Source organism: Bidens hawaiensis, unplaced genomic scaffold, assembly GCF_021521415.1.
Source record: "Bidens hawaiensis isolate Kalapana, Puna unplaced genomic scaffold, B.hawaiensis_p1.1 tig00003570_1, whole genome shotgun sequence".
In the NCBI taxonomy this organism is placed as follows: Eukaryota; Viridiplantae; Streptophyta; class Magnoliopsida; order Asterales; family Asteraceae; genus Bidens; species Bidens hawaiensis.
In genome coordinates, this window is record NW_027491203.1 from 953,642 (window position 1) to 966,151 (window position 12,510).

At 35.7% G+C, this 12,510-nt stretch overlaps 1 protein-coding gene across 1 annotated transcript; it reads right to left on the reverse strand.

Moving 5' to 3' along the window:
- Positions 1-2,609: 2,609 nt before the first annotated feature.
- LOC143623861 (uncharacterized) lies at positions 2,610-11,400 on the reverse strand. Its single transcript, XM_077094669.1, has 8 exons — positions 11,322-11,400; positions 10,998-11,123; positions 10,827-10,922; positions 10,588-10,675; positions 10,403-10,487; positions 3,137-3,206; positions 2,966-3,052; positions 2,610-2,850 (listed from the first exon to the last, which is right to left on the reverse strand). The coding sequence occupies exons 2-8, from the start codon at positions 11,106-11,108 to the stop codon at positions 2,770-2,772; spliced, it is 618 nt and encodes a 205-aa protein (XP_076950784.1). The 5' UTR covers positions 11,109-11,123; positions 11,322-11,400; the 3' UTR covers positions 2,610-2,769.
- Positions 11,401-12,510: the final 1,110 nt, after the last annotated feature.

Consider the following 12,510-nt stretch of genomic DNA (forward strand, 5'->3'; position numbering starts at 1 on the left):
GATGATTATATCATCAAAGTTCGGGTGTATGGTTTTTGAGATAATCATGTTTTTTTATAAACATGAGCAGATATTATCAAATGACATGATATTTTATGTGTATGAATATTTTTTTATTAATATCATAGATATATATTATCATTTATCTAGAGTTGGTATGTACTTGGAGAACCTTTTTTGTCACACGGACAATTATATATGGCTATATCAAGAGTTATAAGCAGGCATATATGTTACTGTATTAATAGCTACAAGCAGACATGGACTAAAGATTTTGTTTTTTGATAAACAATGTATATCTGCTAATACAATCACAATTGTAGTGTAAAAGGAAGTTTTTACCTATTTGTAACATATTTGTGTAATCTTAGTTATGTAATTTATGTAATTTTAATTTAATTGTAATTGTATTAACAATATATAATCAATTTCTTGAATGTATTTCACTTAATGGTCAAAATTTAAAACTTTCAACAATTACCCGTGTAATACACGGGCCTCAAACTAGTATTATATAACCAACCAAGAACTGTACCGATCTTGAAAGGTCCAGTTTTGGTTTAGAACTGACATGAACCAAATAAAACTTGGATTAAATAGTTTGTAGAAATAAATACAAGGGATATTGGTTTTTAATACTCTCAACTTTTACCCATTGGTAGATACCACTCCCAACTTTCGATTTGTTACCAACCACTCCCAACTTTCACTCTATTTGTTTCTGGCACTCCCGAACTTAACGGACCCTAACTCCGTTAATGAAAATGCTGATGTGGACATTTTATGCTTGAGGTGGCATGCTACATGGAAATACCCTTCTAAAAAAAATTAAAAGTCATTTGGTAAAAATTAAAAACATTTTAATATATATTTATGATTAAAAAAATACCCAACCCCACCTCCCCATCTCCCTTTTGTTACTGCCATAACCCCTCCCCTCCGGCAAGCCACCACAATATTCTCCGATGAAGACTGTCGTGAACAACCACCACCATGGCATAAAACCACCACAGATGGAAACCATCACCACCATGGCTGGCCCATCCCATCTTCCCGATCTACCGCTGCCGCCGTCTGCACCTCCACCCACCCCCACCTGAAAACCGGTGACTTTTATAAATCGTCCGAACTTAACGGACCCATCCGCAAATCGTCGTTCAATAACCCACCCCCACCTGAAAACCTTCATAATCTCTCTCTAGATATGTCGTTGAAACCTTGATTAAGGTTACTATCAACGTCGACGGTTCTAACAACAAAGGGTTTTGGTAACAACCCATAATTGCTCCACCATTGTTTGATGGAGCTTGTGGAATCGAAATCAGCCGGTCGTCATGTACACAATACCTCGTGCTCCTGGAATCGAAATCAGCCGGTCAGGTTTTGTTAACTTCTCCGCCGCCATGGATTTCGCCGGAGCTAGGGTTTACTTGGTGGAGAAGGTGCCTGCGAGTTTGGTAGCGAGGTGAGGTGGATACGATGAAAGATTGATAGTCTTCAAACGGCTGCCGGAGAGCATGCCCTTCTTGGTGGTCTGTGGTGGTAGCTAGCCGTCATTATAGAAGTGGCATGAGGAAGAAGATGGAGACAAAGTGGGGGTAGGGTTGGTGATAATTATTATGATTATTATTTTATTTATTTTATTAAAAAGTACCATGTCAGCAAGAACAATGCCACATCAGCAAGAACAATGCCACGTCAGCAAAAAAACTAATGGAGTTTGGGTTCGTTAAGTTCGGGAGTGTCAAAAACAAATAGGGTGAAAGTTGGGAGTGGTGAGTAACAAATCAAAAGTTGGGAGTGATATCTACCAACGAGTGAAAGTTTGGAGTATTAAAAATCAATATTCCTAAATACAAAACATCTGAAAAATATTCTAGAGAAAAGCCCGATTGAATCGAATAAATAAAATGTTGGACCTGCCAATACGGGAAAAAGACGATGGTGATAAACGAGCCTACATGGGCAACTGTCCAATCTACCAGTCTCACAACCTCGGACCATCTTAAAAACACTCGCTCCTCCCTCCAATCACACAAACTCGTTTGAGGGCACTTCACCAAAAAAGACAACTCTCTCCTCCACGTCAATACTATCTTTTATAACTTGTTTGATTTTGCTTCCGTCTGCATGTTTTATGATATACTTGTTTGACCCGCTATATATAAAACATTTAATGAAAGTAAATAAGTTGGAATTTCCATCTCTATGTTACGCCTCACAAAACTAACCCAAATACTCAATTTTTCACCCTATTAGGTGTTTAGAACAACCTTTAGGGCTGCTTTAGATTACGGTTAATTTTCAGATAATCATCATCATGACTATTTGCTACTGTGTACAATTAGATACTATATCACTTTCATTCAGCGAAGAGGTATCTTCATTCGGCTGTTAGGGTTCAATTTGTTCAATCCCAACAGAAGCATGTTAACAGTTTGTATATATGCGTAAGGGGTTTAAAACTATGTATGTAATCATTCAATATTGACGGTATATTTCTTGTTCTTGGCAGTGCATTGTTTGCTGTCAAATTTCAAGATTTTTATGCCTCCTGAATAGAAAAAACTCTACATTTGCCTCCAATCATTTGTTTCAGTCCGACCCGAAACCAAGAAACTAAATTGATCAAATACATTTCCATGTAAAGAGTTGGCAGTATCCAATCATTATAATACTAAGCTAGTATACTGAGAATGTGAACATAAAACTCAAGATTTGCAAACAAACCTAAATCAAAATGACCTTTTTCTGAAAGTATGTGCCGCCCTACATGGCATCATCATCATCATCATCATCAGGACCCCACCATGTAATGGGACCCAAACCGCCGTCCGACACAAGTGATCCCTGCAAGAGTAAAATAATTCAACTTATTTCAAAATTTAAAATAATAAATAGATTTATTTTTTTCCCTCAAGTTATGTTCTTCAATACAAAGTTAAAAGAATCTTATATAACTTACAATTATCTCCATAGGCGCAAACGGTTTCAAATCTATTTGCACTTTTGGGATTTCAGGAAACTTAACATTTTGAACCCGGAACCTAATCTGCATACAAATATAAAAATTCAACTCATAACTTCGTTGTAATTAATAAAAACAATAAGTGCGGACTTCTTTAAAACTACTAACCTCATCAGCCCCATCTATTAAATATTTCGCATCAGTATGCTTAGGTACCCAAAACCATTTGACTTGACCCCTGGACAGGTCAAACAAAATTAGCGCACGGGTCAATCTGGGTTCAGGGTTACGTTTTACTCGAACGGATCAAGCATGCAAAATAGATGTTAAAAGAAAACGGGCCATACTAGTCGAAAGTCAACCAGGCCTGTTGAAATGTATAAACCCTCCTAAAACAGTTATTCAAGAAACAAAATTATTATTTATATATAATAAGACTATTGGAACCTAGGGCTGGCAATTTAGACACAATACACGACACGAACCTACACAACTTCTACACGACTTTAACAGGTATCGGGTATGGCCTTAACATGTTTCATGTATTAAACAGATAGACACGAATTTACATGTTAATTTTCGTGTCTAAACAAGTAATGATAGGAATAGAATTGAACAAGAAGAATCGTAAGAGAGGAAAGCTCAATTCATTATCCAGATGATGATTACAACTGACGCAACTATCTCATATACCGACTCAACAACCTAACCAACTATTTACAAACAAGTCCCTGAACTTTGACAACTCTACATACAGTCCCACTATTATTTGGCCACAATTACTATTATACCCTTTTTAACATGTAACAATACTCCCTTCTTTTTAAAACTTCTTGTCCTCAAGAATTAACATCAAACTCTGGAAATCTAGTCACAAACTCAGAAGCAACTACCCAAGTAGCATCATGTAGGGGTAAATCCTTCCACTGAACCAAGAACTTAACCACCGGTCTTTGTCCTTGTCTTGCTAGCTTTCTCTCTAAAATTGCAAAAGGCTGTAACCCTGTTGATTCTGCATTAGGCAACTGTATTTGTTGTGCAGGTGGACCATAAGCCTGTTAAAACAGGGAAACATGAAAGGTAGGGTGTATTTGGGAACCCGCTGGAAGGTCCAACGTATAAGCAGCTGCACCAATCTTCTTTATTATTAAAAATGGCCCATAGTACTTTTGAGACAGCTTAGAGTACTTATGTGTTCGTAATGAAGATTGCACATGTGGCTGCAGCTTTAAGTAGACCCAGTCTCCCACCTTGAAACTTCTTTCACTTCTTTTCAAATCTGCAAATTGCTTCATACGATTTTTTGCTTTTTCAAATGCCTGTTTAAGAGTGGTGATCATTAACTCTCTATTTGAAAACCAAAGCTCCAAATCTTCAACTTGAGTATCACAAGGAATGTGTGGCAAGTGCATTGGAGCTTCAATCCCATACAAAGCCTTAAAAGGAGACATACGAATGGCAGAATGCCATGTGGTATTATACCACCATTCTGCAAGAGGCAGCCATTTTGACCAAGAAGCTGGTTCAGACATAGCCATGCACCTAAGGTAGGTCTCTAAACATCTGTTCAAGACCTCTGTTTGTCCATCCGACTGTGGATGGTAAGCAGTTGAAAGGGCCTGATCTATTCCTTGCAATCTCAAAAATTCCTTCCAAAACAAACTCAACAACAAAGGATCTCTGTCTGAGACAAGGGTTTGAGGACACCCATGCAATTTGAAAACATTATCCATCATCACTTGGGCCACATTCACTGCCGTGAAAGGATGTTTTAAAGCTATAAAAGGCAATATTTAGTGAAACGGTCAACTACTACCAAAATTACATCTTTACCCCCGGATTTGGGTAAGCCACTTATAAAATCCATTGAAACATATGTGAAAATGGATTTAGGAGTAGGTAGTGGTTGCAATAGCCCAGGAGCAGCTACTGTTTCATATTTGGCCTTCAAACATACATCACATTTCTTTATTAGGGCTTTAATATCTTTAGAAGCCCCTCTCCAATAGAACATGTCTTTAAATCTCTGAATTGTTGGATGTACCCCTGAATGACCTCCTAAAGGAAAAGCATGACATAACAACAAAATGTCATTTCTCAAACTTTGATCTTGTCCAATCCATAATTTCTTCTTTCTGGTTAATAAACGACCATCCCACTCCATATTCTGAGTGACTTCACCGTGTGATAATCTTTGAATCAGTTGCTGAGCAATAACATCAGCTTCCCAATGTGCTTTAATTCTTTGGAGAAGAAGAGGATCATAAGAAGAGACTGCCATCTGAAATAATGTGACCCCATGTACTCTAGATAAAGCATCAGAAACAACATTATTATCTACTCCTTTCTTATAGACAATATCATAATCATAGCCCATTAGCTTGCTTAACCATGTATGCTATAATGGAGTAGTAATTTTCTGCTCCAATAAATGTTTCAAACTTTTTTGGTCTGTCTTTATAGTAAAATGCTTCATAATAAGATACTGATGCCAATGCTTCACAGCTAGTAAGATGGCTAATAGTTCTTTCTCATAAACAGACAAGGTGCATTGTCTAGCAGATAAGGCTTTACTTACAAAAGCGATGGGGTGCATATCCTTCATAAGAACTGCTCCAAGACCTTTTGAACTGGCATCAGTTTCTACTACAAATTCTTTTGACCAATCCGGCAATGCTAAAACTGGTGCAGTAGTTAAAGCCAATTTCAATCTGTCAAAAGCCAGCTAGGTCATTTGACCATTTGAAAGCATCTTTTTGAAGCAATTGAGTGAGAGGTTTAGCCATGGCTCCATAGGAAGCAATGAACCTCCTATAGTAACCAGTTAGGCCCAAAAACCCTCTTAACTGTTTAATATTTGTAGGAGTATAATATTTGTAGGAGTAGGCCAATTCTTTATAGACTCTACTTTTGATGGATCAGTAGCCATACCTTTGGAAATAACATGCCCCAAGTATTCAATTTGAGACCCACCAAAACTACATTTGGATTCCTTTGCATACAACTGATTATCTTTGAATAGTTGCAGAACTTCTTTTAGATCCTGTACATGCTGCTTCATAGACCTGCTATAGACTAGCACATCATCAAAGAATATGAGCACAGATTTCCTTAATAATATTTGGAACACAGCATTCATAAGACCTTGAAAGGTTGCTGGAGCATTTGTTAACCCAAAAGGAAGAACCAGAAATTCAAACAGACGCTGGTGCGTTCTGAATGCAGTTTTATGGATATCACCTTCATGCATTCTAATTTGATGATATCCGGATCTGAGATCCAGCTTTGAAAATACTACTGCTCCTCCCAATTCTTCCAACAATTCCTCAATGAGAGGAATAGGAAATCTGTTTTTTATAGTTTGGTCATTCAACCTTCTATAATCTACACAAAGTCTCCAGGTTCGATCTTTTTTTTTTACTAAAACTACCGGAGAAGCAAAAGAGCTGACACTGTGCCTTATAACACCCATATCTAACATCTCTTGCACCATCTTTTCTATTACATCCTTTTGGCCCACAGGATATCGATATGCTCTCTGATTAATGTTAGACCTTCTCATCTATCAACTGAATTCTGTGGTTACAACTCCTGTCAGGAGGCAAAGTCTTTGGAGTTTGGAAAACATCCTTGAACTCGTGCAACAAGGCCTTCATGTCATCATTAGGTTGACAACCAACTATTGATGACTGATGTTGGAAGGACCCATTTTCCAGTTGCATACTATATAATTGCACTTGTACCATAGGGTTATCCTTCTCCAATATATTTGTTAACCTCTCCACTGAACACAAAGATACCTCATTACTATTAGATCCCTTTAACATGATTACCTTTGAATCCACCTTAAATTGCATGGTTAATGCCTTAAAAGTTCCAGACTATATCATCAAGGGATTGTAGCCATTGAACCCCAAGAACCATATCATAATTGTCTAGTGGTAGGAGTAAAACATCTGTTTTAAACCACACCCCTTGCATAAGCCACTGAAAGTCATTACATAATTGGCTGCAATCTAAATTCTTCCCATTTGCCACTCTTACCTTCATGACTGGCACTCCTTTTGTAAAGCATTGCAGTTTGGATGCAAGCTTAGAATCAAGGAAATTATGAGTGGAGCCTGAGTCAATCAAAATCTGGATTTGCCTAGTACCAATAGTCCCCACAATTCTCATAGTTGAAAAAGAATTAACTCCCATTATTGCATGAATGGAAATTTGAGGATCTAAATTCATAGCTTGTAATTCTCCAGAAGTATCACCATCTTCATCTTCCATATCATCATCTACATAGATTTCTAACACATATAAGTGTTTGAACTTACACTTATGTGTTGGTGTGTATTTTACATCACACCAAAAACACTCATTTCTGGCCCTTTTTTCTTCAGCCACTTTTGCAGGTAGCTTTTTAACATTTTTAAGCATCTTATTGGCAGGGGGTGTAGGTAACAATGCTAATGTATTGACAGGGTTTCCCCCTACTACCTTGGCACTATTACAATTAATGTGATTGCTTACATTAATAGAACTGACCTTATTTTCTTTATTTCCAAATAGTGTTGCATAGACTACACTCTGCTGCTTAGCCATAGTTATAGCATCTCTCATGGATCTTGGCCTAAAAATTTTGACTAAACAACGAATTTCCGGTTTTAACCCCCCCACAAACAAACTAGCAGCATATTCATCTGTTAGTTTGACTCTGTTAAGCAATGAATCAAACTCTTTAGTGTAATCTTGTAACGAATCTGTTTGATGGAGATTCTTCAACTCTTCCATAGGATCTTGTGAAAGTCTCTCTGAAAATCGATTTATAATGGATCTTGAGTACTCATACCAAGTAATGTCTTCAATTTCTCGATCTTGACTATCAAAATAACCTTGATGCCAATCTAGGGCTGTAAACGAGCCAAGTCGAGTCGAGCTAGAGTGTGCTCGAGCTCGAGCTCGAACTTAATCAAGCTGGCTCGAGCTCGGCTCGTTTTCTTTATCGAGCTAAAAAATCGAGCTCGAGCTCGGCTCGTTTAAAGTTCGAGCCGAGCTCGAGCTCGTCGAGCCGGGCTCTTTTAATTTTTTTTAAAATTTTTTATTTTTTGTTTATTTTATATTTTAAAATTTTGATATATAAAATGCAAAAAAATATAATTTTAACATATATATTATATAAAATTTATAAATTAGAGAATTTATAAATTTGTATGTTTTATTTTCTTATTATTTTATAACGTTTTTGGTATCGAGTGTCATAATATATGTATAATTTTTATTTATTTATTTCTTGGTATTATATTATTACATATAGATATTACAATTTAGGTTTAATCTAAACGAGCTAACGAGCCGAGCTAACGAGTCGAGCCAAGACTGAGCTACGAGCCGAGCTGACACTGGCTCGAGGTCGGCTCGTTTAGAAATCGAGCCGAGTCGAGTCGAGCTCGTTTAGAATCGAGCTTTTTCGAGCCGAGCTTTTTTCGAGCTATTTTCGAGCGAGTTTCGAGCGAGCCGTGAGCCATGAGTTTTTTGAACAGCCCTATGCAAATCTAAGGCTGCACCTTCCAAATTGATAACTGCGTAATGTACTTTCGCAAATTCAGGAGTCTTGTCTACTGCAAAGTAATGGTTGCAGCGTATAACCCAACCTTCCACTTCATTACCATCGAATTTTGGAAAATCTACCTTCGCGGGCCGTATCAACCGATCTTGGTGACCCCCACCTCGATCATGGCTCATCTTGTTGTTAATTTCTGTCATTTGAGTCACTAATGTTGTCATACTGATCTGTAACAATCGAATAGCCTCTGAATTCTGGTCTAAAATCGCTTGCTGAGACTCAATCAAGCTAGTATTACCCTGCGCTAACTTCTCTAACCTTTCCATTTCTTGTTGCCTGGTTGCCATCGACAATTATCAAAATTGATTGAAGATTTATCACGAAGATTGAAACTGGAACAATCAGTTCCAATGAATTGAAATGAAACCAAAGGAAAATTGCTCGAGCAATCGAAGCAATTCAAACGAAATTGAAGGAATGAACGAATTAGGGTTTGCAATTCGAGCGGATTGAACAGCTTTGATACCAATGATAGGAATAGAATTGAACAAGAAGAATCGTAAGAGAGGAAAAGCTCAATTCATTATCCAGATAACTGACGCAACTATCTCATATACCGACTCAACAACCTAACCAACTATTTACAAACAAGTCCCTGAACTTTGACAACTCTACATACAGTCCCTCTATTATTTGGCCACAATTACTATTATACCCCCGACTATTTTTAACATGTAGCATACCCGTTTACCTGTTAGGTACCATTAGTAACTGATTATATCTTTTTATAATAAAAATTTTATAATAATATAATTTGTTATATACCCTAAATAGCTAACCCTAAATTTTTTTATACCAAACAATTGAACATGATGCACATCATTCCAATCTAACATCAAGCAGACAGTGCACAAACCCTTCTCCGATTCTCCCTATCCAGTTCTCCGATAGTCCAGTGGTTTCCTTCCACATCTCTGATAGTCGCATCCCTTCGACTCTCCGGTCTACCTCTCCACATCTCCAATTTTCCGGAAATTCGGCCTCCTCGAAGTTGCAGCGGCGCCACCGGTATTAGCAGGTTTGTCTTATCGTGTATACCTGGTATTAACGATTTGTGTTCGGGTTTGGGATACAAGTACACGTTTCGTGTTCGTGTCTTATCGTGTATAAGTATACACGATATGCCAGCCCTATTGGAACCGTTTTTGACACCGATATTGGTTGTCAAAGCTCGTGCAGAAACCGTTTTGGGCCAACCCAACTTGACCAGTATTGACCCGTACCAACATTACATGTATTAAGATGCTACTCAACCCGTTTGGCCAGCCTACGCTTGTAAACGAACCAAACAAACACGAATGGAACATGTTCGTGTTCGTTCATTAAACTTTAATAGAACAAACGATTGAACGCGTACAACGAAATGAACGTTACTTTCTTTTTCATGTCCGTTTATTTAGTTTGCTAATAATATAACGAATGGTTCACGAAAGACCATAACTGAACATAGATGAACAAACACGACCAAGCAAACACCAATTAAAACTAAACATGGACATCGAGTTTCCCATGCCTAAAAACTAATAAAACTAAACTAAATTGTAGTGCGTCTGAAGAATTTAACTAAATATATGAACGAACGTAAACTAACGAACATAAATGTATGATACGTGTGCTCATGTTCGTGCATTAACTAAATGAAGAAAATTTGTGTTCATGTTCGTTCGTTTATTAATAAACAAGCTGAACGAACTTGCTACGAACAGTTCATGAACAGTTCACTGGTTCATTTACAAGCCTACGCCAGCACATTATTCCGCCTCTGGAATTAGAAAAAATAAGAGTTAATCTTATCTGGAAAACTGCCACTGAAAACTCACTTGGTTTCTGAGTCGGGCTCGGAAATGGAAGGATCTGGCATTAGCAATTCCGGTATGTATATATCTTCAAAGAATCCAAGTGATACTGCAATTTAATTTAATCAATATAGTACATGTGTTAATAATAAACTTTAAAACAATAAAACAAAGACCTTACTCATAATCAGTTATATAAGCAAACTTACACCGTAAACCATCAGCATTAGACTCTTTAAGTCTCGCAGATATAACTTCTCCTATGAAGGGCTTAAATATTATCAGCCTGAATTTTACCTGTCCAATTAGATCAAAATTATGTAATCGATAAACAAACTTAAACCCAAAAATAAAAATTAAAATAATAATAATAATAATATTGTAATGTAATGTAACAGTATCAGTAACTGTAACCGTAATAGTAATAGTAATAACAATAACAACATACTGTGTAAGTTGGAGCACCCTCATTGGCAAATATAAAACCACCATCAATTGATTGAATATCATATACAGATATGCATAGCCCTAAATTTGCAATCACCTGTATTATGAAGATAATTGTATCATTAAGTTTGACGATACGAAACACCCGTAAAATACGAATTTTAAAACAAACCTTATCGACGAAGAGACGCTCGAGCTCGCCTTTAATGGCTTTATCTAAAGAAATGGTTAAAAGATGAGGTTGCAGTCTAAATGTATGCTCCAATTTGGCTAATTGAAACATATTTACTTATTACACCTGAATAAATAAATACAAACCCTAAATTAAACTAATTTACCAGTTTCAATAAACCCTAACAATTCAACTGATTGAACTATACGCCTTAACTAACCTATTTGTATAATTAATCATCTTTCAGTGTGCAAATTTAAATGTAATGATATTATTATTATCATTATTATTATTATTATTATTATTCAAAACAAAATAACTTACAAAGTGATAGTACTCGTTGAGCTTGTTTGGAATCAGGAATTAGGGTTCATGTGAACTGGGACTGAGATAGAAGTAACATATAATAATAATAATAATACTCCCACTTCCTATTTTAAACGTCGTGAAATCCAAAACACAAATTAAAAAATGCATGATCATTTTATAAATATAATAATAATAATAATAATAATACTCCCACTTCCTATTTTAAATGTCATGAAATCCAAAACACACAAATTATAAAAATGCATGATTATTTTATTTTATAAGCTGTAAAATAATAATAATGTCCTTTAAGTTATTATGGCTAAAAATCATTTTTATTCTTTGACTAAAAAATCCACTACTTTTTGGCTCTATTAAGAAACATCCTAGTATATTTAATAGGAAGGGCACAATTAAAAATTGAATTTATATGTATATAAATGACATTTAAATTGGGACAACCAAAAATAAAAAAATTGACATTTAAAATGGGACGAAGGGGGTAATCTATAATATATATAAACAAAAACATAAATATCCTACGTGTCGTGATGTGGTCGCTCCCCTTTTTTTGGAGTCACCATATTTGCTTGATTTTTAAATGGAGGGTTTTCATGCATTTGACCCGAATTCATGGGTATGGGTCTTACCAAACCCGATATTCTTTAAACGGGTTATAACATCTCATTAAATTAAAAATTATCTAAACCAAATTATTTACGTAGAAATCCTATAAAATAGAATCTACTAAAAATTAATATTTTATTTATTTTAAAAAAGATATATATATTATTTAATTTAAAAAACCAATTTTATAGTATAAAAAATAAACGGGTCCTGGGTCTCATCAAGCCTTTAGTATATTATTAACTTTCATAAATATTATTTATAATTAAAAAACCAATTTTATATTAAAAGAAATAAAAAGATCTAGGGTCTCATCAAAACCATATAGCCTTTAAATCGGGTTATAACATCTCATTTATTTGTGAAACAATGTGTCATCAAACCATAAGTATATTATTAACTTTCATACAATAAAAAAATATAAATTCAACAAATAAATAAATAATTAATAAATATCTACTAGTCAATTAGGGTGTGTTTGGGATTCCTTATTTTCCTCTCCTTATATGTGACACTCCGAGAAACAGGTCATTTTCATACATTCCTTAAACATGATTTCATTATGTTAATTCCCGAT

Bases quoted from the DNA above. Each gene is read 5' to 3' on its own strand.
- LOC143623861 (XM_077094669.1), bottom strand. From the start codon at position 11,108: ATGTTTCAATTAGCCAAATTGGAGCATACATTTAGACTGCAACCTCAT. The intron at 10,923-10,997 runs GTTTGTTTTAAA...TTCATAATACAG, and splicing joins AGCGTCTCTTCGTCGATAAG to GTGATTGCAAATTTAGGGCT. The intron at 10,676-10,826 runs GTATGTTGTTAT...CTAATTGGACAG, and splicing joins AGGGTGCTCCAACTTACACA to GTAAAATTCAGGCTGATAAT.